Source organism: Hordeum vulgare, chromosome 5H, assembly GCF_904849725.1.
Source record: "Hordeum vulgare subsp. vulgare chromosome 5H, MorexV3_pseudomolecules_assembly, whole genome shotgun sequence".
Classification (NCBI taxonomy): Eukaryota; Viridiplantae; Streptophyta; class Magnoliopsida; order Poales; family Poaceae; genus Hordeum; species Hordeum vulgare.
The window spans coordinates 456,864,007-456,890,953 of NC_058522.1; the positions used below are offsets into that span (position 1 = coordinate 456,864,007).

Sequence of the window (26,947 nt, forward strand, 5' to 3'; positions counted from 1 at the left end):
AGGCGCACCGTGAACTCTTGGACTTTCTTACAAAGAGGACAAATGTCACATAATGGAAAAGTGTCTAGTCTGGTTCGGGAATAAAAGCAAGGACCAGCGTTCAGTTTTTCATGGCTCGTAACCATCTCCAAAATAGTGGATGTTAGGTTCATATTGTCTTTTTCCTGAACTTCCATAGCCGTTTAGGATATTGGATACGGTCTAATTTCATTTTTAAGAAAAAGAATCTCCGACATCTACTAATTGGCCCAAGTATAACCTTATCAACCTGCCCATAGGAGATCTATAGCAAGTTGAATTGCATATTTTAGAAGAAAATGTTATGTTCATACAATGCAACAGCCAAGAGGGATGCACAAGAACAGTGCATCACACACCAGACAAAATGGACAGATATGAACTTCCAAAAAAACTATTCAAACCATTCCACCACTTTGCTAGCACCTTTAAGTCCATGAAAGCATTATGTTTCTTCTGAATATAGGCCACGCATGCTCCCTGACAACAGATCCATGCAACTGTTACTCTGTCAGGTCTCAACTTCCATAGGAGGTTTCGTTAATGGCAATAGCACGTCAATTCTCATGTTTCTGCGAGCAATTCAAAGACCACAGACCAGCAAAGTCCACAGTGGCCATTTACACTGCACGATCGTTGGTAGCACCAAGGTGCTCATCATCTCCACGCCAACTAAATGCCAGAAGCTCCTCAAACTGCAACATGGTAGACAACAATCCTTGGAGCGTTGACGAGCTTGTCGCACAGATCATATCTTGCAACGTGGTTCTGAACATGAGCCGCCTCCATCTGTAAGTCTGCAGAGGGTCCACTGCACGAGGCTTTGCTGAAGGATGCTTCTTTCGTGCGTGCCTGCAGAGTTCTCTGTACGTACCGCTGTATGAGCAGCCATCTTGCATGCAGGTCCTCCTGTTTCTGTTTAGCTGCTCCCGAGCAGGCTCAACCAGTGTATATCCCTTAACCTCACCACGGCAAAGCGGGCATGTGAGCACTATCGAGCCTGGATCATCACCGCTTCCTGAGCTTCTGCATGACTTGATAAGCTGGTCAAGACAATTTGAGTGGAGGAAACTAGTTCCACATACATATGGACGACAGCCTTTGTCATGAGATGAACAGAGTAGAAGGACAGCATCATGTGGGCATTCGATGCAAACTGGGCAGATCGCGTCTTTCCATGCACATTTCTCCATCGCTGCTAATGCTGGCTCCTGGGTAGCAACTCTCTTGAAACTACAATGGCTGAACGGCCTTAAATAACGTGTTGATCTGACCTCACGAGACGAATATTTCATGTTCCTCGAATTTTTGGCCATCTTGAAGACTGCAAGAATGCAAGATAGGCATGCTTAGCGTATCAAGTCTTACAAAGTCTAATACAAGAAAATTCACATTGTCCATTGCACAAATAAAAATTAAAAGAACCGGCTGACTGTAGGATGGAAAGGGTGTTGTTAAAGGTTATTTTTTTTCCTAGACTCCAAAAGAATCCGGAAGGGTATTTTTTAAAGGGTTCATTTTTGCTCCACTCTACATATAAATAAAAATGAACTAGAGATCTGATTGATGGTTGATATATGGAAGAGCAACACAATATGCCATGACGAAATTAAATGGTTGATGTCACCCACTTTTACTGTTTTACCATGATAGTTTTAATTACGTGTGTACAAGGAACTATACAGTCTGATTCTAGCTATATGAAAGGGCAACACAAGATGCTGTGAAGAAATTAAATGCTGGATGTCACCCACTTTTGCTGTTTTACCCTGGTATTTCCTCTACACGTGTATAAGCAACTGTACACTCTGATTCTAGCAACATGAAAGGGCAACACAAGATGTTGTGGAGAAATTAAATGGTTAATGTCACCAAGTTTTGCTGTTTTAGACTGATATTATTACTAAGGGTGTATAAGGTAGTACTATTATACAGTCTGATTCAAGAATCTCAAACTCCTATAAGAAGTGGATAAATTAAATGGTTAATGTCACCAACTTTTGCTGTTTTACCCTGATAGTTTTCCTAAGGGTGTACAAGTTACTATACAGTAACCTCTAGCAGAAACTTTCTGCAGGTATTTTCGAACAATATTGGGTCCATCAGGTGACAAAAGTGCGCTACAGGCACGTCACCAAGGAAAAGAAAGAGGAGACTTTTACTTGAATTCTGTGTCAGCACAAATAGAGGATTTACACACTTTCTTGACACTTGAGTGTTCTTGGCGATGTGTAATTTCAAAAAAAAAGAGACTATCAGCCATCAGTTTTTACCCATGAATCATCAACCGTTACAGTTTGCCGCAACTAAATTGAGTTCACCAACCTTTGTTCTTAAATTGAACTGCCAAAACGTCTTACATTTAGGAACAGAGGTAGTAACATATTAGCTCCGTGAGGTTTACTTACAGATACAGTGCTCGAGCTTATGATTCCTTGGATCTAATTTTATGTTAGTTGGGATCTTTTATTGGTAGTGATATCAACAATCCCAAACTCTTATAAGTGGAGAAATCAAATCGTTAATCACCAACTTTTGCTGTTTTACCCTGATAGTTTTCCTAGGGGTGTATAAGGTACCAATAAAAGAAGTGGACAAATCTTATGTCAGGATATGATTTACCCTGTATTGGTAGTGATATCAACAATCCCAAACTCTTATAAGAAGTGGAGAAAACAAATATTTAATGTCACCAACTTTTGCTGTTTTACCCTGATGATATTATTCCTACAGTCTGATTCAAGAATCTCAAACTCTTATCAGAGGTCCAACATCATATCCTGACCACAAATTCAAGGCACCATGTTAGTGCTAAACTTTGAATCATTTGCTTTAGTCAGCACAAGTTCTACTGGACATTGTATGCCCACTATAAGATCGACCAGAAGAATTAAACAGAGTACCAGATATGTTTTGTTCTCTTTATAATAGAGATCCATAATTGTTTTCATCACATAAAGATTGTAAAAGGCAACTTTGATGTTCCTAGTAGTCCAAGAACAAGACAACGATGACACATGTGATTGTGTGGCATTTCACTTTTTTTTTGCAGGTGCAAATGTGGCATTTCAACCAGACAAAATATAAGATAAAGACCAGCTCCCTCAAACCTTCACTAGTATATGTGTCGAATGTTAGATATCTTCACACGCGATGGAACTTACAGGAATGGAAACTGTAAAGATTAAGATCAAAATCATATAGCACACAAAGGGATTCTACTTAAAGTTAAAGATGGGTTTTACAACGAAATCCAAATTGCTACTAACAATATCGCAGAGGTAGTGTCTGTCGGTTCCGAAAACAATCTTATTTGCAATAACCGAACGCGATACATACACTTTGCAGCACAGGGGAAGTTTTACAGTGTCAAATCTGAACCCTATTGGATGTTTAAAACAGCACCCAAAAATGGCAACTTGAGGACACCTGATACGCATCTAAGATACAGTAAACACTTGTTTTCAAAAAAAGAAAAGCACCAAACACTTGTTTTCAACAGAAGAAACAGCAAACACTTGTTTTCAGCAAAAGAAACACTTGTTTTCAACCAAAGAAACACTCGACGCCGGTTCCCTTGCCCAACCCGGGCAAACAGCAGAGCAGCGTCAGCAGATCAAGGGGCTTCATCAACGGAAACAAGATAATAAACAAGACAAAAGAGCAACTTCGCCCCAGTGAAGCTGAAGGAGGTAGGCAGCAAGGAGGCGAAAAGGGCCGATTTGAGCCGGGGAGATTCAAAAACTTACCACCCGTGCCTCGATTCTCCGAGGAAAGAAGCAAAGACCGCGCGGCGGGCACGGGGGCGGAGCCGGAGGCGGAGGGGAGGGAGGTCGCGGCGGCGTCGCCTCCCTGGGCGAGAGGCCGAGAATTCGGTCGGGTTTACGGAGCGCGGCGGTGGAGCTTTTGAGCCCGGGTGCGGTGCGGGGTGCCTCCTGTCTGTGTAGGAGGGAGGAGTCGGCTGCGATGTGGTGGCGACAGGGAGGCGAGGCGGGCTTGTCAAAACCTAGCACGGCCCAAGGCTCATTACACGGTGGTCGTTGCTGTTAGACGGGCTGGCCCATTTCATTTAGGCTTACCATTTCACTCCTAGCCATCCAATCCAAACGAGCATGGAGTAAGATCCGTGCTTTTGTTGGCACATATGTTTTTGTTGGCGGATATATGGACAGGAATTCCAAAGTTCTGCTAGCACCCATGCTTTTGTTGGCGGATATATAACGAAGATAACTTCATGCAAACATCATCATACTCGTCAATCCGTCCATGTACCAGCCACTGCCCGATGGGTTCCACCACCACCTGGTTATGTGAAGCTCAAGGGAGAGGTGTGATTTAGGACCATGGTTCAACCGGATCTATGCTCCATGTCGTATGATTCAACATTTTTTCACATATGGATTCGGGTCATGCATGTCAATTTCATCCAACACTTCATGCCATGCATTGTTTAACATGTAATTATTTTTTGCCATGCAATTTTTAATCAAGCGTGCAATGATCCTTATGAATAGTATCTGGAAATAAATGGTGCCGAACGTAGGTTCGGCTGAACCATGGTCCAATAAAACATTTTCGAGCTCAAGGTCGATGGGGCTGTGTCCAAACAGACTAACCATGTGGCAATAGGTGTGGTTTGCAAAAACAATGAAGGAGTGTATGTGGGTGCATCTGCACGTGTTTTTGCAGGAGTAACAAATTCGGTGACCCTTGAAGCACTAGCTTGTAGGGTAGCCTTGGACTTGGCTAGCGATTTGATGCAAGCAAAAGTCATAATCAGCTCCGATTGCGATGAAGTGGTTACAAATATTAAGGAAGGCAATGAATAGAGTCATGTCAACATCATTCGCGAGATTCAGATAATGGAAACAGAATTCCACGAGTGCTCGTCCTGTTTGAGGGAAGGGATTCGAATATAGAGGCACATAGCATCACTAGACACACGCTTTGACTATCAGTAGGACATCATCTTTGGCTCTTACAACCTTCTATTAATTGTATTCATATGAACATTGGTCAAATATAAATAAAGTGCGTGGTTAGTCTAAAAAAAGAGGAAATCGTCAGTCTTTTTTAGCAAGGGCTGCCTTCAGGGACCTCCTATCTGCCGCTCGTTGAGGCAGATTGGCGAAGGTTCGCACAGGCGGTAGCGCATGTGGGCCAGCCAATTGGGAAGTGCTGTAGCGGGCGGTGTAAATTTCGCCAAAAAAAACATGCAGTATCAGTGATCAAACTCGGAGCCCCTCCTATATAACGCGTATAGCTAGCCGCCACACACGATGCCTGATATTTACTATTTGGTGCCGTGAATTTTTCAGATATAATTACAATGACAGATCCAAATATTTTTCCAAACAAATTGGAATCTTTAAAATTCTGCACTTTTTAAACAGACGTGAATAAGTTTACAAAATGTGAAAATCGAGTTTGTGAAAAAAAAACTGAAATCATAAACAGACTTTTGAAATTCCATTCGTTTCTGAATTTTCAAATACTTATTTAAAATGGGATTGTTTTTTGAAAATGTGAAAAAACTTGAGAATTTCTATACAAAAATGAACAATTTAGAAATTCTGAACATTTTCTGAAAAAGTGAACAATTTATAAAAACATGAAAAAATATGGAAATACCGAACATTTTTAAACAGTGAACAAATTTTGGAAGACGTGAACAATTTTTTATGAATTTATATAGAAGAAACATGCACAATGTTTTTAAAGCGTGAACAAATTTCAGTATTTCATTTTTTGTAAAAGTGAACAATTATTTAAAACATCAACAATCTATTGAAATGCTGAACAATTTTTCAAAAAGTGAACAAAATTTGAAAAGTTTGATCAATTTTTGAAAATGTGAACAAAACTCGTAAATTCTATACAAAACGTGATTTTTTTTTTCAAAAACATGTACAAATTTCAAATTTCTGATTTTTTAAAAATGTGAAGACATTTTGAAAAACGTGAACAAAGTTTTATGAATTTCTATAGAACAAACATGCAGACTTTTTTAAAGCGTGAATAAATTACAATATTCCATTTTTTTTGTAAAGGTGAACAATATTTTAAAAACATCAACAAGGTATTGAAATTCAGTTTTTTTTAAATACATGAACCAAATTTGAAAAAACTTGAACACTTTTTGAAAATGTGAACAAATTCCTAAATTCTATGCAAAAATGTGAACCAAATTGGAAATTGTATTTTTTTTTCTAAATTCTATTCAAACACGTGATGAAAAATTGAAAAACTTGATTTTTTTTTGAAAATGTGAACAAAATTCCTAAACTTTATACCAAAACGTGAACAGTTTTTAAAAAACATGATTTGTTTTAAAAATTTCGGAACATTTGTGGAAAATGCCAACACATTTGGAAAAGTGAACAAATTTTAAAGAACATCACCAGAACGTTGAAGTTCCGAACCTTTTTGGAAAAATGTGAACAAATTTTTTGAATCCAAATATTTTTTTTTGAAAAGTGAACAAAATTTGAAGTTTTGAAAATTTTTGGAAATTCTGAAGTTCTTTATGAATTCTTATATTTTACGAAAAAAATGAAAAAATGAAACAGGAAAGACGAAAACTAGAAAGAAAAATAAAAAATAAAAAATCTGGAAAACCCCCAAAATTGAAACCAATATGAAAAAAACGGTTCAGGAACATTCTAGACCAAAACCAAAAATGTTCTCAAAACCAAAGATGTTTCACTTGAATGGGCCGGTCCCGTTAGAACGTTTCCTATACAGTGACTTAAACGTCCGTTATAGCCGTACTCGCCAACCAGCGCACACCCCACGCTCTGTCATGGGCCGATCCATTTACACATTTTTTTCCTCTGCTAAAATTCAATAAAATATTAGCAGATGGTGATTCGAACTCAAAACGCTACGGATAGAGCAAGCAGTGGCAAAGGTCGGGACAACTTGGCTCTTGTGATGCATATACTTATTTTTCGCTTCTTTAAGAAAGTACAAAAACGTTGTGGTTTTCCTATTATTACATTTTGTGTTTTGTTTTGAACAATCTTTCTTCTGGTCTTTTCTATTTCTCTTTCTTTTTTTATTTTATTTTACTTTTTAAAATTCATAATCTTTTTTAAAATTGTGAAAATTCTTTAAAATCACAAAGTATTTTCAAATCTGATGATTTTTTAAGTCAATGAACCTTTTTATTTTTTTAAATCAACGAACATTTTTTATTTTAAAAATCAATGAACTTTTTTAAAATTTGAAGAATCAAAATCGATGATTTTTTTTCAAAATTGATATATTTTTCTAAAATCTATGTTTTTTTTCATAATTGATGAACGTTTTGCTAAATTAATGAACTCTTTTCGAAATTCGATTTTCTTTTTAAATTGAGGAATTGTTTTCCAAACTGATTAACTTTTTCTTCAAATGCATGATTTGTTTTGAAAAGATTGAACATTTTATGTTCATGATTTTTTTTCTATATTTTCAAGGTTACTTTTTTACATAATTTAGGATTGTTATATCTTCCAAACGGTTGGATTATATGTATAGATCCGAACGATCTCACAGCTGCGATCACATGCAAGCTCGCTCATAAATCGCAAGCAAGATATGGTAAGGGCTTTTTTATTATCAAATGAATTCAGAATAACCCACTCCATGCACATAAGAATGAAATTAATGACATCACAAAAGATCCCACTAAAATTCAAAATTCAAAATATTTTGTATTCAAACTGCTGCGCGGATTGAAAACCGTTTTCACATAATTGTTTTGTCTGTTATGTTGCCAAATAATAAATTTCTTCGAAAGTGTTGGTATGGACGGTACCCGTGGATACGGCTAGCCGTGGAATGTGAAAGAATGTTGAAAAAAGAATAAACTTTATTTTCAGTTTGGAAACCATCTATAATTTGTTTAGCACGGAGGATATTGGAAGCTCTTAGTCGTTTCCGTTTACACAAAAATCATACCACCCAAAATATTTTATCTCTAAATTTTTCACTCTGAGCTCTCGCACCTCTACAAATCCATGCTTCCCTATGTGAAGGGCCTATCTATTTACTTTACATAATTTTTATTTTTGAATTTGAGTCTTCATATTATCTTATAAAGCACCGACTAAGGAACACCATTATCATACTTGAGCATTGGATATAGTTAATATTTGGGTATGTTGCATGAATGGATCAATGATGGAGCATGATGGGCTATGGATAACGTTCTTTAGCATTGATATTTCAAAAGACTTGGTTGCTTGTTGTTATGCTTGAGTATTGAAATTTTCATGTTAAATTATAGACTATTGCTTTGCATCATCTACAAGTCCATATGTCCATGCTAAAAAGAAAAAGAATGTGATGAACATGTTAGACAACATTCACATCAAACATTCTGTTTTTATTATTTACCTACTCAAGACCAAGCAGGAATTAAGCTTGAGGCTGGTGATACGTCTCCGACATATCTATAATTTTTATTGTTCCATGTTGTTATGTTATCATTCTTGGATGTTTTATGATCATTTTATAAAAACTTTATATCATTTTTTGGGACTAACCTATTGACATAGTGCCTAGTGCCAATTGTTGTCTTTTGCTATTTTTTTCTTCGTAGAAAATCAATATCAGATGAAGTCCAAATGCCACGTAACTTTACGAAGAATTTTTCAGACCAGAAGGAAACTTGGGAGCCAAGGAAGAGCACTAGACGAGGCCCGGGAAGCCCACTAGGCACCAAGGCACGCCCATGGCCCCTGGCGCGACCTCGTGTCTAGTGGGGCCATCGAGCGCCTCCTCCACCGCCTCTGAGCTCTACAAATACCCCATTATTCAGAAAACCATGGATTAGTCTATGAAAAATTGTTTCAGCCGCCGCAAGTTCCAGAAGCCACGAAATCCAATCTAGAGCCTGTTCCGGAGAGGAACACGATCACAGAGGGGTTCATCATCCTCATTCGTGCTCCTCCAATGATGCGTGAGTAGTTCATATCAGACCTGCGGGTCCATAGGTAGTAGCTAAATGGCTTTCTCTCTTGTTTTGTTTCTCAATACAATGGTCTCTTGGAGATCCATATGATGTAACTCATTCTTTTGCGGTGAGTTTGTTGGGATCCGATGAATTGTGAGTTTATGATCATATCTATGAAATCATATTCATGCTTGATTATTATAGCCTCACATTTCTTCTTCGATATTTGTTTTTTGTATGGACAACTGGATCTTTTACCTTGCATTGGGAAGATGCGCTTTGTGATGGGTTCGATCTTGCAGTGCTCAATCTGAGTGACAGAAAGAGACATGACACACATGTATCGTTGATATCAAGGATAAAACTATGGGGTCTATTCCTACATGAATAGATCTTGTCTACTTCATGTCATCGTTCTTAAGGCATTGCTCCATTTCTCCATGAACTCAATAGACTAGATGCATGCTGGATAGCGGTCGATGTGTGGAGTAATAGAAGTAGATGCACGTAGAAGTCGGTCTATTTATCTTGGAAATGATGACTGTATACATGATCATTTTCTTGAATATCGTCATAATTATTTTCTCTTCTATCAATTGCCCATCAGTAATTTGTCTACCCACCGTTTGCTATTTCCCCGAGAGAATCCACTAGTCAAACCTACGGCCCCCAGGTCTACTTCACATCATCTATTTGCACTCTCTACTTTGCTATTCACGTTTCTATTTTATTAGTTCTTTTATTTTCAGATCTATATCACCAAATACCCCAAAAATACCTTGCTGCCTTTTATTTTCTACCACTCTTATTTGCATCTATCAATCTATCCTTACTTTACCCACGAGGGATTGACAACCCCTCCACGCGTTGGGTTGCGAAGATTTGCTATTTGTGTGCACGTGTTGCTTACATAGTCTTGTGGATCTTCCTACTGGATTGATACCTTGGTTTCATAACTAAGGGAAATACTTGATGTGGTTGTGCTACATCACCCTTTAAGCTTGGAGGGAAACCAACGCGATCAGCGAGGAGTCAGCCAACAATTATAAATAAAGTTCCAATACGATGAACTAGATGCATAGGATAAAACTTGTGATGAAATTCTAGCTTCAAGTGATTCGACTCCCATGATCCAATTTCATCCAATGGCATGTTCCAAATTAATACTTTTCCCTCCAAATATAAAGGGAAAACTTTCTTCTTAACTTTGTCTCTGGGTAGACCTGAAAGCTTAAACAATCCACACATATCATCGACATATATCAAATGGTAATCAGGATGAGTTGAGCCATTATAAGGATTAGCCAACACTTTCTCTACCATACCTGAAGGAATTTCATAATAAATATTTTCAGTAGGTTTAGTAGGTTGAGGAATAACTTTCTCAACTTCCGTTCAAGGCGAATATGCCCCGAACAAGCCTCTCAAAGGGTGACTGTTCATAGTGACAAGCAACAGTACATTTCAGCATGTATCGAAAATGTTTCCTTACCGATTTCCACTTACCAAAGGCGCTTCACTCCTCGGAAAAGGCACCAAAAAAGATTCTTCATGACCCACAAGTATAGGTGATTAATCTTACTCCTTTCGATAAGTAAGAGTGTCGAACCCAATGAGGAGTAGAAGGAAATGGCAAGCGGTTTTCAGCAAGGTATTCTGTGCAAGTGATGTAAGTCACAGTGATAGATAGTTTTGTAGAAAGATAATTCGTAACAAGTAACAATAGCAGAAAAAGTGCAGAAAGGTAGCCCAATCTTTTTTTAGCAAAGGACAGGCCCGAAAGTACACTCATATTAAGCAAGCGCTCCCGAGGACACATGGGAATTTCTGTCTAGTCATGTTCAACATGTTGAGTTGAGTCGCGTTTGCTACTTTCATAATTTGATATGTGGGAAGACTGGTGCTAAGGTGTTGTTCTTAATTTAAGAAACAACCAACTTATGATTACCCTCTCTCGGAAGCATCCACAACTACGAAACAAGAATTAAGATAAATCTAACAATAGCGTTAAACGTGTGAATCCAAATCAGCCCCTCATGAAGCAACACATAAACTCGAGTATAAGCTTCTGTCACTCTCGTGACCCATCATCTACTTGTTACTCCACAATGAATTCCTTTAGGCCCATAATATGGTGAAGTGTCATGTAGTCGACGTTCACATGACACCACTAATGTTGGAATTATGCCCTAGAGGCAATGATAAACAAGTTGTTATTATAAGTCCTGTATCAAGATAATCGTTTATTATCCATGCTATAATTGTATTGAATGAAGACTTAGATACATGTGTGGATACATAGACAAAACACTGTCCCTAGCAAGCCTCTTGTTGGCTGGCCAGTTGATCAAGGATAGTTAGGGTCTTCTGACTATGTACAAGGTGTTGTTGTTTGATAACTGGATCACATCATTGGTGAATCATGTGATGGACTAGACCCAAACTAATGGACGTAGCATGTTGATCGTGTCATTTTGTTGCTACTGTTTTCTGCGTGTCAAGTATTTATTCCTATGACCATGAGATCATATAACTCACTGGCACCGGAGGAATGCTTTGTGTGTATCAAACGTCACAACGTAACTGGGTGACTATAAATATGCTCTACAGGTATCTCCGAAGGTGTCCGTTGAGTTAGTATGGATCAAGACTGGGATTTGTCACTCCGTGTGACGGAGAGGTATCTCGGGGCCCACTCGGTAATACAACATCACACACAAGCCTTGCAAGAAATGTGACTTAGTGTAAGTCACGGGATCTTGTATTACGGAACGAGTAAAGAGACTTGCCGGTAAACAAGATTGAAATAGATATGCGGATACTGACGATCGAATCTCGGGCAAGTAACATACCGAAGGACAAAGGGAATGACATACGGGATTATATGAATCCTTGGCACTGAGGTTCAAGCGATAAGATCTTCGTAGAATATGTAGGATCCAATATGGGCATCCAGATCCCGCTATTGGATATTGACCGAGGAGTCCCTCGGGTCATGTCTACATAGTTCTCGAACCCGCAGGGTCTGCACACTTAAGGTTCAGCGTTATTTTATGCGTATTTGAGTTATATGGTTGGTTACCGAATGTTCTTCGGAGTCCCGGATGAGATCACGGATGTCACGAGGGTTTCTGGAATGGTCCGAAGACGAAGATTGATATATTGGATGACCTCATTTGATTACCGGAAAGTTTTCGGCATTACCGGAAATGTACCGGGAGTGACGAATGGGTTCCGGATGTTCACCCCCCCCCCCCCCCCCGGGGGGGGGGGGGGGGGCAGCCCACCCAGGGGAAGCCCATAGGCCTTAGGGGTGCCACACCAGCCCTTAGTGGGCTGGTGGGCAAGCCGAAGAAGGCCCCTGCGCAGGAGATAAGAAAAATCAAAGAGAAAAAAGGGGAAGTGGGAAGGAAGAGAAGGACTCCACCTTCCAATCCTAGTTGGACTAGGATTGGAGGAGGATTCCTCCTCCCCCCCTTTGGCTGACCTCTTGGGGATCCCTTGAGCCTCAAGGCAAGGTCCCTCCCCTCCCTCCTATATATACTGAGGTATTAGGGCTGATTTGAGACAACTTTGCCACGGCAACCCAACCACATACCTCCACAGTTTTTCCTCTAGATCGCGTTTCTGCGGAGCCCTGCTGAGATAAGATCACCACCAACCTCCGGAGCACCGTCACGCTGTCGGAGAACTCATCTACCTCTCTGTCTCTCTTGCTGGATCAAGAAGGCCGAGATCATCGTCGAACTGTACGTGTGCTGAACGCGGAGGTGCGGTCCGTTCGGCACTAGATCGGAGCGGATCGTGGGACGGATCGCGGGACGGTTCGTGGGACGGTTCGCGGGGCGGATCGAGGGATGTGAGGACGTTCCACTACATCAACCGCGTTTCTTAACGCTTCCTGCTGTGCGATCTACAAGGGTACGTAGATCTGAAATCCCCCTCGTAGATGGACATCACCATGATAGGTCTTCGTGCGCGTAGGAAATTTTTTGTTTCCCATGCGATGTTCCCCAACAGTGGCACCATGAGCTAGGTTTATGCGTAGATGTAATCTCAAGTAGAACACAAAAGTTTTTGTGGGCGGTGATGTGCGATTTGCTGCCCTCCTTAGTCTTTTCTTGATTCTGCGGTATTGTTGGATCGAAGCGGCTCGGACCGACATTACTCGTACACTTACAAGAGACTGGTTTCATCGCTACGAGCAACCCCGTTGCTCAAAGATGACTGGCGAGTGTCGGTATCTCCAACTTTAGTTGAATCGGATTTGACCGAGGAAGTCCTTGGATGAGGTTAAATAGCAACTCATACATCTCCGTTGTGGTGTTTGCGTAAGTAAGATGCGATCCTACTAGATACCCATGGTCACCACGTAAAACATGTAGCAACAATTAGAGGACGTCTAACTTGTTTTTGCGGGGTATGCTTGTGATGTGATATGGCCGATGATGTGATGTGATATATTGGATGTATGAGATGATCATGTTGTAATAGTTAATATCGACTTGCACGTCAATGGTGCGGCAACCGGCAGGAGCCATAGGGTTGTCTTTAAACTAATGTTTGTGCTTGCAGATGCGTTTACTATATTGCTAGGATGTAGCTTTAGTAGTAATAGCATGAGTAGCACAACAACCCCGATGGCGACACGTTGATGGAGATGAAGGTGTGGCGCCGGTGACAAGAAGATCGTGCCGGTGCTTTGGTGATGGAGATCAAGAAGCACGTGATGATGGCCATATCATGTCACTTATGAATTGCATGTGAAATTAATCCTTTTATGCACCTTATTTTTCTTAGAACGACGGTAGCATTATGAGGTGATCTCTCACTAAAATTTCAAGACGAAATTGTGTTCTCCCTGACTGTGCACCGTTGCTACAGTTCGTCGTTTCGAGACACCACGTGATCATCGGGTGTGATAGACTCAACGTTCACATACAACGGGTGCAAAACAGTTGCACACGCGGAACACTCGGGTTAAGCTTGACGAGCCTAGCATGTGCAGACATGGCCTCGGAACACATGAGACCGAAAGGTCGATCATGAATCATATAGTTGATATGATTAGCATAGGGATGCTTACCACTGAAACTATCCTCAACTCACATGATGATCGGACTTGACCTAGTGGAATTGGATCATGAACCACTCAAATGACTAGAGAGATGTACTTTTTGAGTGGGAGTTTAGCAAGTAATTTGATTAGTTAAAGTCTAAATTATCTTCAACACAGTCTAAGTCCATTTTGAATATATTTGTGTTGTAGATCAATGGCTCACGCGACAGTCACCCTGAATTTTAATACGTTCCTAGAGAAATCTAAGTTGAAAGATGATGGAAGAAACTTTGTAGACTGGGCTCGTAATCTTAAGTTGCTCCTGCAAGCTGGGAAGAAGGATCATATCCTTAATGCTGCGCTAGGAGATGAACCACCCGCCACGGCTGACCAAGATGTTAAGAACGCTTGGTTAACACGTAAGGAGGACTACTCAGTAGTTCAATGTGCAGTCTTGTATGGCTTAGGGCCGGGACTTCAACGTCGCTTTGAGCGTCATGGAGCATATGAGATGTTCCAGGAGTTGAAGTTTATCTTTCATAAGAACGCCCGGATCGATAGGTATGAGACCTCCGATAAATTCTATGCTTGCAAGATGGAGGAGAATTCGTCTGTCACTGAACATGTGCTCAAAATGTCTGGGTACTCAAACCGTCTAGCTGAGCTGGGGATTGAACTCCCGCAAGAGTCTATCACTGACAGAATTCTTCAAACACTGCCGCCAAGCTATAAGGGCTTTGTGTTGAACTATAACATGCAAGGGATGAACAAGTCACCCGGCGAGTTATTCGCGATGCTGAAAGTCGCAGAGTCAGAACTCCGTAAAGAGCATCAAGTGTTGATGGTGAATAAGACCACTAGTTTCAAGAGAAACGACATAGGAAAGAAGGGTAACTCGAAGAAGAGCAGCAAGCCTGTTGCCAATCCGACGAAGAAACCCAAAGCTGGACCTAAGCCTGAAACGGAGTGCTATTATTGCAAGGGTATGGGTCACTGGAAGCGCAACTCCCCCAAGTATCTGGCTGATAAGAAGGCGGCCAAAGAAAAATGAGGTATATTCGATATACATGTTATTGATGTGTACTTAACCAACTCTCGTAGTAGTGCCTGGGTATTCGATACCGGTTCTGTTGCTCATATTTGCAACTCAAAACAGGAACTGCGGAATAAGCGAAGGCTGGCGAAGGATGAAGTGACGATGCACGTGGGAAATGGTTCCAAGGTTGATGCAATCGCCGTCGGCACCGTTTCACTTCAGTTACCATCAGGATTAGTTATGAACTTGAATAAATGTTATTTAGTGCCTGCGTTAAGCATGAACGTTATATCTGGATCTTGTTTATTGTGAGACGGTTACTCCTTTAAGTCAGAGAATAATGGTTCTTCTATTTCTATGAGTAATATCTTTTATGGTCATGCACCCAGTGTGATAGGATTGTTCATATTGAATCTTGATAGTGATAATACACATATACATAACATTGAGACCAAAAGAGTTAGAGTTAACAATGATAGCGCCATGTTTTTATGGCACTGCCGCTTAGGTCATATTGGTGTAAAGCGCATGAAGAAACTTCATACCGATGGACTTTTGGAGTCACTTGACTTTGATTCACTTGACACGTGCGAACCATGACTCATGGGCAAGATGAATAAAACTCCGTTCTCCGGAACAATGGAGCGTGCAAGTGACTTGTTGGAAATCATACATACCAATGTGTGTGGTCCGATGAGTGTGGAGGCACGCGACGGATATAGTTATTTTCTCACCTTCACTGATGACTTGAGTAGATATGGTTATGTCTACTTGATGAAGCACAAGTCTAAAACATTTGAAAAGTTCAAGCAATTTTAGAGTGAAGTAAAAAATCATCGTGACAAGAAGATCAAGTTCCTACGGTCTGATCGTGGGGGTGAATATCTGAGTTTCGAGTTTGGTTCTCACTTAAGACAATGTGGAATTGTTTCATAGTTGACACCGCCTGGAACACCACATCTTAATGGTGTGTCCGAATGTCGTAATCGTACTTTATTAGAGATGGCGCGATCTATGATGTCTCTTACCGATTTGTCATTATCGTTTTGGGGTTATGCATTAGAAACAACTACATTCACTTTAAATAGGGCACCATCAAAATCCGTTGAGACAACACCATACGAACTGTGGTATGGCAAAAGACCAAAGTTGTCGTTTCTTAAAGTTTGGGGATGTGATGCTTATGTCAAAAAGCTTCAGCCTGAAAAGCTGGAACCCAAAGCGGAAAAGTGCGTCTTCATAGGTTACCCAAAAGAGACAGTTGGGTATACCTTCTATCTCAAATCCGAGGGCAAAGTGTTTGTTGCTAAAAACAGAGCTTTTCTCGAGAAGGAGTTTCTCTCGAGAGAATTTAGTGGGAGGAAGATAGAACTTGATGAGGTTGTCGAACCTCTCATCCCTCTAGATGGTGGCACAGGGCAAGGGTAAACCCCTGTCGTTGCGACGCCGGTTGAGGAGGAAGTTAATCATGATGATCATGAAACTCCAGATCAAGTTCCTATCGGACCTCGCAGGTCAACGAGATCGTGTACTGCTCCAGAGTGGTACAGTAATCCCGTCTTATCAATTATGTTGTTGGACAACAATGAACCTGCGAATTATGAAGAAGCGATGGTGGGACCAGATTCCAACAAATGGCTGGAGGCCATGAAGTCCGAGATGGGATCTATGTACGAAAACAAAGTGTGGACTTTGGAAGTACTACCTGAAGGCCGCAAGGCTAGTCAGAACAAATGGATCTTTTAGAAGAAGACGGACGCTGACGGTAAGGTGACCGTTTATAAAGCTCGACTTGTGGCAAAGGGTTTTTCACAAGTTCAAGGAGTTGACTACGATGAGACGTTCTCACCCGTAGCAATGCTTAAGTCCGTCCGAATCATGTTAGCAATAGCTGTGTTTTTCGATTATGAAATCTGGCAGATGGATGTCAAAACGGCGTTCCTTAACGGTTTCCTTAAGGAAGAGTTGTATATGATGCAACCCAAAGGTTTTGTCGATCCTAAAAATGCTAACAAAGTGTGCAAGCTCCAGCGATCCATTTATGGACTGGTGCAAGCATCTCGGAGTTGGAATAAACGCTTTGATGAGGTGATCAAAGCATTTGGGTTTATACAGGTGGTTGGAGAATCCTGTATTTACAAGAAAGCGAGTGGGAGCTCTGTGGCGTTTCTAATATTATATGTGGATGACATATTGCTGATTGGAAACAACGTGGAGATTTTGGAGAGCATAAAAGGTTACTTAAATAAAAGTTTCTCTATGAAGGACCTAGGAGAAGCTGCTTACGTTCTAGGCATTAAGATTTATAGGGATAGATCGAAACGCGTGATAGGACTTTCACAAAGCACATACCTTGATAAAGTTTTGAAGAAGTTCAAAGCGGATCAGTCCAAGAAAGGGTTCTTGCTAGTATTACAAGGTATAAAATTGAGTAAGACTCAGTGCCCAACAACTGAGGAAGATAGAAAGACAATGAGTTCCGTCCCCTATGCTTCAGCCATAATTTCTATCATGTATGCAATGCTGTGCACTAGACCGGACGTTAGCCTGGCCATAAGTATGGCATGCAGGTTCCAGAGTAATCTAGGAGTGGATCACTGGATGGCGGTCAAGAATATCCTGAAGTACCTGAAAAGGACTAAGGAGATGTTTCTCGTATATGGAGGTGACGAAGAGCTCGCCGTAAAAGGTTACGTCGATGCAAGTTTTGACACAGATCTGGACGACTCTAAGTCGCAGACCGGATACGTATTTATTCTTAATGGGGGTGCGGTAAGCTGGTGCAGTTCCAAGCAAAGCGTCGTAGCTGATTCTACATGTGAAGCGGAGTACATGGCTGCCTCGGAGGCAGCTAAGGAGGGTGTCTGGATGAAGCAGTTCATGACGGATCTTGGAGTGGTGCCAAGCGCACTGAATCCAATAACCCTGTTTTGTGACAACACGGGTGCCATTGCCTTAGCAAAGGAACCACGGTTTCACAAGAAGACCAAACACATCAAACGACGCTTCAACCTCATCCGTGACTACGTCGACGAGGAGAACGTGAATATATGCAAAGTGCACACGGATCTGAATGTGGCAGACCCGCTGACTAAACCTCTTCCACGGGCAAAGCATGATCAACACCAGAACTGTATGGGTGCTAGATTTATTACAATGTAATTCACATGGCGATGTGAGGACTAGATTATTGACTCTAGTGCAAGTGGGAGACTGTTGGAATTATGCCCTAGAGGCAATGATAAATAAGTTGTTATTATCATTCCTGTTTCAAGATAATCGTTTATTATCCATGCTATAATTGTATTGAATGAAGACTTAGATACATGTGTGGATACATAGACAAAACACTGTCCCTAGCAAGCCTCTAGTTGGCTGGCCAGTTGATCAAGGATAGTCAGGGTCTTCTGACTATGTACAAGGTGTTGTTGCTTGATGACTGGATCACATCATTGGGTGAATCATGTGATGGACTAGACCCAAACAAATGGATGTAGCATGTTGATCGTTGCTACTGCAATAAAAGACCTTCCATTGGCGCTAAAAATAAGCGTGTCGAGGGCACCAGGAATCCTTCTGCTACGGCTACGCCTTAAGGGGCTTCCTAGGCAAATATGCAAAGGATTTCCCCCGTGGCCTTGGAGCCTTGCATTGGTGTTCCCTCGAAGCGGAAAGGGTGATGTAGCGCAACGGTGGTAAGTATTTCCCTCAGTTTGAGAACCAAGGTATCGATCCAGTGAAGGAGTATCACAAGAGCCTGCACAAACACAAAAGCTTGCTCGCAACGCTATGAAGGGGTTTTCAATCCCTTATAGATTGTTCGCCAAGTGAGAACTGAAAGCAACAAAGTAACAAAGCAAAGTAAAAGCGAAAAGTGGAAACGATAGGTGTGAATAGACCCAAGGGCCGTAGTGTTTAGTAGTGGCTTCTCTCATGAAAGCAAGTAGACGGTGGGTGAACAAATTACTGTCGAGCAATTGATAGAACCGCGCAAAGTCGTGACGTCATCTATGGCAATGATTATATCTATAGGCATCACGTCCAAAACAAGTAGACCGATACTTTCTGCATCTACTACTATTACTCCACACGTCGACCGCTATCCAGCATGCATCTAGTGTATTAAGTCCAAAATAACAGAGTAACGCCTTAAGCAAGATGACATGATGTAGATGGACAATCTCATATCTACGACAGAGCCCACCTTGTTACCCTTGATGGCAACTACACAATGTGTGCCTTGTTGCCCCTACTATCACTTGGAAAGGTCACCACACGGTAAGAACCCAAAACCAAGCATTCTCCCATTGCAAGAATCATAGATCTAGTTGGCCAAACAAAAACCCAAGACTCGGAGAGACTTACAAGGATATCAAATCATGCATATAAGAAATCAGCAAAGACTTAAATATATATCATAGATAATCTGATCACAAATCCACAATTCATCGGATCTCGACAAACACACCGCCAAAGAAGATTACATCGGATAGATCTCCATGAAGATCATGGAGAACTTTGTATTGAAGATCCAAGAGAGAGAAGAAGCCATCTAGCTACTAACTACGGACCCGTAGGTCTGAAGTAAACTACTCACAAGTTATTGGAGGAGCGATGATGTTGATGTAGAAGCCCTCCACCTCCAAAGCCCCCTCCAGCAGGGCACCGGGAAGGGTCTCCAGATGAGATCTTTCGGAAACGGAAGCTTGCGGCGACGGAAAAGTATTTTCTTGGATCCCTTGATTTCTTTCTGGTTTTTAGGGAATATATAGGCGCAAGATCTAGGTCAGGGGGGCGCCAGGGAGGCTACAAGCCTGCCCACCGCCGCCCCCTGGTGGCGGAGTGGGGGCTTGTGGGCTCCCTGTAGCCCTCCTGCCTTGGCCCACAAGCCCCCTAATTTTCTTTCGTTCGGGAAAAAATCATTTCGGGGATTTTATTCCGTTTGGACTCCGTTCCAAAATCAGATATGAAAAGAGCCAAAAACACAGAAAAAACAGGAACTGACACTTCGCACAAGTTTGTCCCAAAAACGATATAAAAGGTACATAAAACATCCAAAGATGACAAGATAACAGCATGAAACCATAAAAAATTATAGATACGTTTGAGACGTATCAATCGTGTCATTTTGTTGCTACTGTTTTCTGCGTGTCAAGTATTTATTCCTATGACCATGAGATCATATAACTCACTCGCACCGGAGGAATGCTTTGCGTGTATCAAACGTCACAATGTAACTGGGTGACTATAAATATGCTCTACAGGTATCTCTGAAGGTGTCCGTTGAGTTAGTATGGATCAAGACTGGGATTTGTCACTCCATGTGATGGAGAGGTATCTCGGGGCCCACTCGGTAATACAACATCACACACAAGCCTTGCAAGAAATGTGACTTAGTGTAAGTCACGGGATCTTGTATTACGGAACGAGTAAAGAGACTTGCCGGTAAACGAGATTGAAATAGGTATGCGGATATTGACTATCGAATCTCGGGCAAGTAACATAGCGAAGGACAAAGGGAATGACATACGGGATTATATGAATCCTTGGCACTGAGGTTCAAACGATAAGATCTTCGTAGAATATGTAGGATCCAATATGGGCATCCAGGTCCCGCTATTGGATATTGACCGAGGAGTCCCTCGGGTCATGTCTACATAGTTCTCGAACCCGCAGGGTCTGCACACTTAAGGTTCGACGTTGTTTTATGTGTATTTGAGTTATATGGTTGGTTACCGAATGTTGTTCGGAGTCCCGGATGAGATCACGGACGTCACGAGGGTTTCTGGAATGGTTCGGAGACGAAGATTGATATATAGGATGACCTCATTTGATTACCGTAAATTTTTCGGCATTACCGGGAATGTACCGGGAGTGACGAATGGGTTCCGGATGTTCACCGGGGGGGGGGGGGGGGGGAGCCCACCCGGGGGAAGCCCATAGGCCTTAGGGGTGCCGCACCAGTCCTTAGTGGGCTGGTGGGCAAGCCCAAGAAGGCCCCTGTGCAGGAAATAAGAAAAATCAAAGAAAAAAAAGGGGGGAAGTGGGAAGGAAGAGAAGGACTCCACCTTCCAATCCTAGTTGGACTAGGATTGGAGGAGGATTCCTCCTCCCCCCCTTGTCCGACCCCTTGGGGCTCCCATGAGCCACAAGGCAAGGTCCCTCCCCTCCCTCCTATATAAACTGAGGTATTAGGGCTGATTTGAGACAACTTTGCCACGACAGCCCGACCACATACGTGCACGGTTTTTCCTCTAGATCGCGTTTCTGCAGAGCTCGGGCGGAGCCCTGCTGAGATAAGATCACCACCAACCTCCGGAGCGCTGTCACGCTTCTGGAGAACTCATCTACCTCTCCGTCTCTTTTGCTGGATCAAGAAGGCCGAGATCATCGTCGAGCTGTACGTGTGCTGAACATGGAGGTGCCGTCCGTTCGGCACTAGATCGGAGCGGATCGTGGGACGGATCGCGGGACGGTTCGTGGGACGGTTCGCGGGGTGGATCAAGGGACGTGAGGACGTTCCACTACATCAACCGCATTTATTAACGCTCCTTGCTGTGCGATCTACAAGGGTACATAGATCAGAAATCCCCCTCGTAGATGGACATCACCATGATAGGTCTTCGTGCGCGTAGGAAATTTTTTGTTTCCCATGCGACGTTGGGAGTCTGGTGATTTTTCTGCGTTTTTCTTGGCTTCCCGGTCGAGAATTCCAGTTCCAGGTATTTCCCTCTTTGTGATTTACCTTGCATATTCAGAGAGAAAGGGCATAATAATTTTATGATAATAGGGAATAATGGACAAGAATAACACAAAGATCAATAAGAAATCATGATGCCAAATGGATGTATCACCTTGTTATCCAGGTCATGGAACTTTCTTTCCACGATCCTCTCAAGGCTCTTTGGATTCAGAAGAATGTCTTTGATGTTATTCTCCGTCCCCTAGATGGCGCTGATAAGGAACGCCATGTGATCACCTTTCAACCTCAACACTGGAGCACTAGAGGGTTTGGCTGCCTCTGCCTAGGCCCCAAACTCTAACTCAGCCTTTGTAGTAGCTGAAGTGGGATGAGTTGGTCCATCACCACAATGTTATCGTTAAACTCTGGCTTAAGTGGCAGGTGTTGACGATCAAGTAGATACACGTTCTTGCCAACCTTGGAATTGATCATCATCTGAATATAGGGAGCATATCCACAAAACCTCTTTTGATCAGCAACAATCCTTCTGGTTGTCTCAACAATCAAGTCCATAACCCTAATCCTGGCATGAGTGCCTACATGATGCATCATGTTTATGGAGTACCCCCTAATCATCTTGTCATCACCTGATTTGGGCATCAAACTGTACCTCATAATTGTGTTGGTGGTGGGTAGTCCTACTTGCAAAAGGTAGCTCGTCCCAGCTTGTGGGACTTCAGGTACTCCTTGGGTATTGGGTTATACATGTTGGCCATGGAGTTTTGGTTCATCTTGGCCTCAGTATAAACGTCCAAATCTCCATCATGCACCTCTCGGGATCCTAAGATGGTAGCCCGCTCTTCAACTTTTGATTGATATCTGGTGCCTTCTGTCACCCATACAATTCTACCATCTGGATATAAGTGAGATGTAGAGTAGAATTGCATGATCATTTCATCAGTCCATGCTGTCATTTTTCTGCCAATAAAGCTTTCAATGTCTATGGCCCTGAAATTTTCTTGCACACGAGGGAAATAGGCTTCATGCTCCTTGATGTAGTTCCAATCTACATACCTCATGTCACTGACAGCAGGACTCTTGTCTAAGACGGTCTCATAGAAGTCTTGTTGCTCCTTTGTGTGGAAGCGAGCACCAACCGCAGTTCTCCTCTTGATAGCATATGGATCAACTACTCTCGAATTCCTGAGCCCTTGATCCTTCCCATCCTTCATGTTTTCAGCTATAGGGTGTTTATCATTGTGCTCTCGCACATGTGGTCTCAGCTTTCTCAGCACATCAATTTCTTATTCCTCTTCAACAACATCTCTTGAAGCAAAACCCTTGTTCCTCTCAGCTACACATATATCTCTGGTAGTTCTCTTTGGCTTAGAGGCTACATGCTTCTTGTCCTTGGGAGCAGATGGCTTGGTCTTGAATGCTGGCTTGCTTGGCACAACATCTTTCATCAGTTTCCTCTACTTGGACGGAGGTGGGTTAGCAGGTTCCTCCTCTTCCTATTCACTGTCTAGATACTCAGGTGTTGATGGTTGCACAACAACTTTGACAAACCTGGTCCTTTGCCTCTTTTGTCTTGACTTCTTGGCTAAGGTTTTTGTTCTTCCAGCTCCACTAGATTTCTATGAAGATAGAGACAATCCTCTCTTGGCTACAACTAAGACTCGAATCTTCCTCGCAGTTGCCCTCACTTTCTGCTTGTGAGAAGTACTCGCCTCTTGTACAAAATCTGCATCTTCCTCATTAGAGTAGGCTTCTTCCTTGCCCTAGTTGCTACCTTGGGCAGGTCATGGGCACTACGGGTGCCTGGGTCCGACTCACTCCTCTCATGACTAGTGCCTGAATGAACTTCAACACTCTATTCTCTAAATGCATTCCCGCTCTCCACAAAAACGTGTGAATAGATATAGAAGAGTGAAAAGATAAGCATCACAAAACACAACTGATTTTCCAAAATTTGAACTCCAAAGTTTAGTCTCGGAATTCAGCCATGTGAGTTTAGGTTCCACCGAGATTTAATTTTAGGTGCCACAGAGACAGATTTTCTCCTTATCAGAGACTTGGCCACCATTTTCGGATTCATCGAAAATGATAACTTGGTCTCTCACAGATAGTTGTGAGAACCCCAAAACCAGAATTGGTAGTACCTATTCTTTTGCACTCGGTGCTACCTACCGATACTCATATAGGTGAATCCTACACCTAAAATCTTTCGTTCGGCTAATCTAATCGAGTTTTCTGTTGGATGGGAATATTTTAGTCCATGTCATGAAGATCATTATGTCCTAATGTGCAATAATTAGACCTTGGATCACAAAAGGGGTTGAGTTCTTACCCTAGTTCAGCGAACAAATCTCTACGTCGACAACGACGGTGAAGATTACCGTCAACGGTGGCGGACTCCGACGGCGAGCGTGCATGGGAGGCAAGTATGATGTCCGTGGACTTCCAGCGTGGTAGCAGTGGGATGTGAGCAACCAAGTGTTTGAAGAAATTTTCAATCTTGGGTGCACGGGTATATATACCCACCTGCTATCGGCAACACCGATTTAAGAATTTCGGTGCCACTGAGTTTCTTAACTGCAAGAGGACAGGGAAACTTAGTAAGGCCGAGATCATAGAATCGATAGTACTAAGATTCAAAACCGAGATCAATCCTAGTGCTTCGGTGGAACCGAGTTTGTGGAGTTGGTTACACCATTTTGGAAGTTATCTCTTGTCAAAATGGTACTCCGAGTGCTCCTCACACAGACGATCCAAAAATTGCTTGCTGAAACTTTGTGATGAAGCATGAATAAAATTTGAGACGAGAAAGCATAGATACCTAGAGAGGGGTACTTAGGTATTCTTGCATATCTAATTGGCCAAAGAAAAAGAAACCCAAATAACAACAATTGGATATACTCGAATGTGTAAAAACGAGCATGCTCACATAATAAGATGTCAAATGAAACATGACAAACATGCACATCCACTCTAGTATCCACCGATCACTTTGGCAATGACGAAGTCATCTATATATGAGTATATTGACTTAGGATCCAAGTAAGGATACTTGATCATAGGTCATACTCATCGTTTAAGCACAGGCGGGGTTACCCCTTTCACATAAAGCTTTTAATGTGTTCACATCTTGTGAGATGCTTTGACTCAATTCTTTGAGTAAAGCTCCCCCTTGATGTGACAACCCCCCTAAGAGGGACAAACTATTAGGTTTTTTGTAGAAGACTTCATATAGGTGTAGTAGTGGTGGATTCTCATTGTTCATGAGGATCATCTTGAATTGGGATCTATCCTTGTCGTTTCATACTCTTCTCACCCACATGGTTAGTGCCACACAAGGAATAGATACAAGGATATCCATGGATATGGAGTGAATCACATATGAGATGATGTCCATTGATACATTAATTACCTTGTCCCTTGCTTACCTTTGAGGCAAGATGTGACTCCTTGAACTAATGCATAGGGTTGGAGTTTATTGCAAATATTTTTTGCCAAAATGAATGAGAGTGAATTTTGTTGGCGGAGTCACCCCTCAAGAACTTCTCTAGTTATTCTTCCTGGGGATCCACATCAACTTGATGGGGATCCTTGGAGTTGAGGTAGAATTTTATAAAGTAGAGCTAGTGGTGGCCTTGGGAAACCACTTGACCATTGCTTGGGATTCTTCTTCAAATGAGTCAATCTTCTCTTGAAGCTTGTCGTTGCCCTCTATCTTGTGGTCTTGGTGTGGAGGGTCATCTTGAGCATTTTTTCCTTTGGGGAGATTAGGATCATACTTGTCCTCTTGGGGAAAAACTTAGAATTGGGGTATTGACCTTCTTTCCATTCAGCTCCATTGGCATTGAAGTAGCCAATGCCTAATTTTTCCGGTGTACTCCTTGATTGCATACAAACTCCTCAAATTGCTTACTTCCGACAAGACTCCTCAAGACAGCTCTCTCTATAATTTGTTCCAATAAATTGTTTTCTTGCTCAAGTGTAACTTGTATAAGAGAATTATTAGTGGAATCAATAGAGCGACTAGCAACAACATCATTTGATTTAGCATTAGTGTTGTTTTTACTAGATGAAGAAACTTTCTTGCCTTTATTACTAGTTTGCTTCGAATTAACTTGTGGAGCAAAATTAGACAAGAGTAATCGTTTGGATAGATAATAAGAACTCTTCTTTCGAAGATCATCATTGACCGCATTAACAAACTCATGCTATTGCTCTAAATTTAGCTTCTCAAAGTGTAGCTTCCCATGAGTTCTTACAAGCTCTCTATGATCTTCTAGAGTAGATTCATGGGCTAACCTAAGAGTGTTTAATTCTTTAGTTAGACACTCAATCTCCTTCTTATCATCATCACATGACTTATCTTGACTAGCAAGATTACCATCATGTTCATTTTGACTAACATTACTACTTTCATCAAAGAGCAAGTCATCATCTCCAAGTAAGTCAACCTCATCACTACTAAAGTCAAAGTATTCAGGGTGTGATACCTTGGGGCCTTCAGCCATGAAGCAATTTCAAAATCGTGCATTTGGTAAATCAAATATGTCATAGGAATTGGAGGATACGAGTGCTAGTACGGCAACACCTTCATCTTGACTATAGTCGGAGTTGGAGTGGTAGCTTCTCTCAGATTGGTTTTCAGATTCTGAGCCGTATACCCATTCACCAACATGAGCTTGATGTATTATTATTGAGTGTCTCTTGGTGTACTTATCCTCCTTCTCCCATTCCTTGCTTCTCCGGGAGGGTCTTCGTTCATAATGATCTTCTCTACTCCTTTTCTCTCGTCGAGGTGACTCATCTTTTGAGATTCGTCTTCTAGGAGACTCTTCTCTTCTTTTGTTGGGGGGCGTGAATTCATTGGAGTAGTGTCCCGGCCTTCCACAATTGTAGCAATTACGATCACAACCAGATGAGCACTTTTCTTCATATCTTGAGTTGGAGCTTCTCTCTTTGTCTTCACTATTGTAGAACTTGTTGAATTTATTGACCATGCGGGTTATCTCTTCATTGGTAAAAAGGTTGTCATTTGAAGTAGGGGGAGTGTCACTTGAAGCTTTGTATGGACCGCTTGACTTGTTATGAAGCTCATCTTTGTCTTTGAGTGACACTTCATGAGAAACAATCTTTCCAATGACTTCCGCTGGCTTGAGATCTTTGTAGTTTGGCATCATCTGGATCAATGTGCAC

The 26,947-nt window shown here is 41.8% G+C and overlaps 1 protein-coding gene across 1 annotated transcript; it reads right to left on the minus strand.

Moving 5' to 3' along the window:
- Nucleotides 1–255: 255 nt before the first annotated feature.
- LOC123395328 lies at nucleotides 256–3,946 on the minus strand. The gene is made up of 2 exons (XM_045090314.1): nucleotides 3,768–3,946; nucleotides 256–1,342 (listed from the first exon to the last, which is right to left on the minus strand). The coding sequence occupies exon 2, from the start codon at nucleotides 1,332–1,334 to the stop codon at nucleotides 639–641; it is 696 nt and encodes a 231-aa protein (XP_044946249.1). The 5' UTR covers nucleotides 1,335–1,342; nucleotides 3,768–3,946; the 3' UTR covers nucleotides 256–638.
- Between the last annotated feature and the right edge of the window lie 23,001 nt (nucleotides 3,947–26,947).

Excerpts from the sequence above, each read along its gene's own strand:
- LOC123395328 (XM_045090314.1), bottom strand. The coding sequence starts at position 1,334 with ATGGCCAAAAATTCGAGGAACATGAAATATTCGTCTCGTGAGGTCAGA.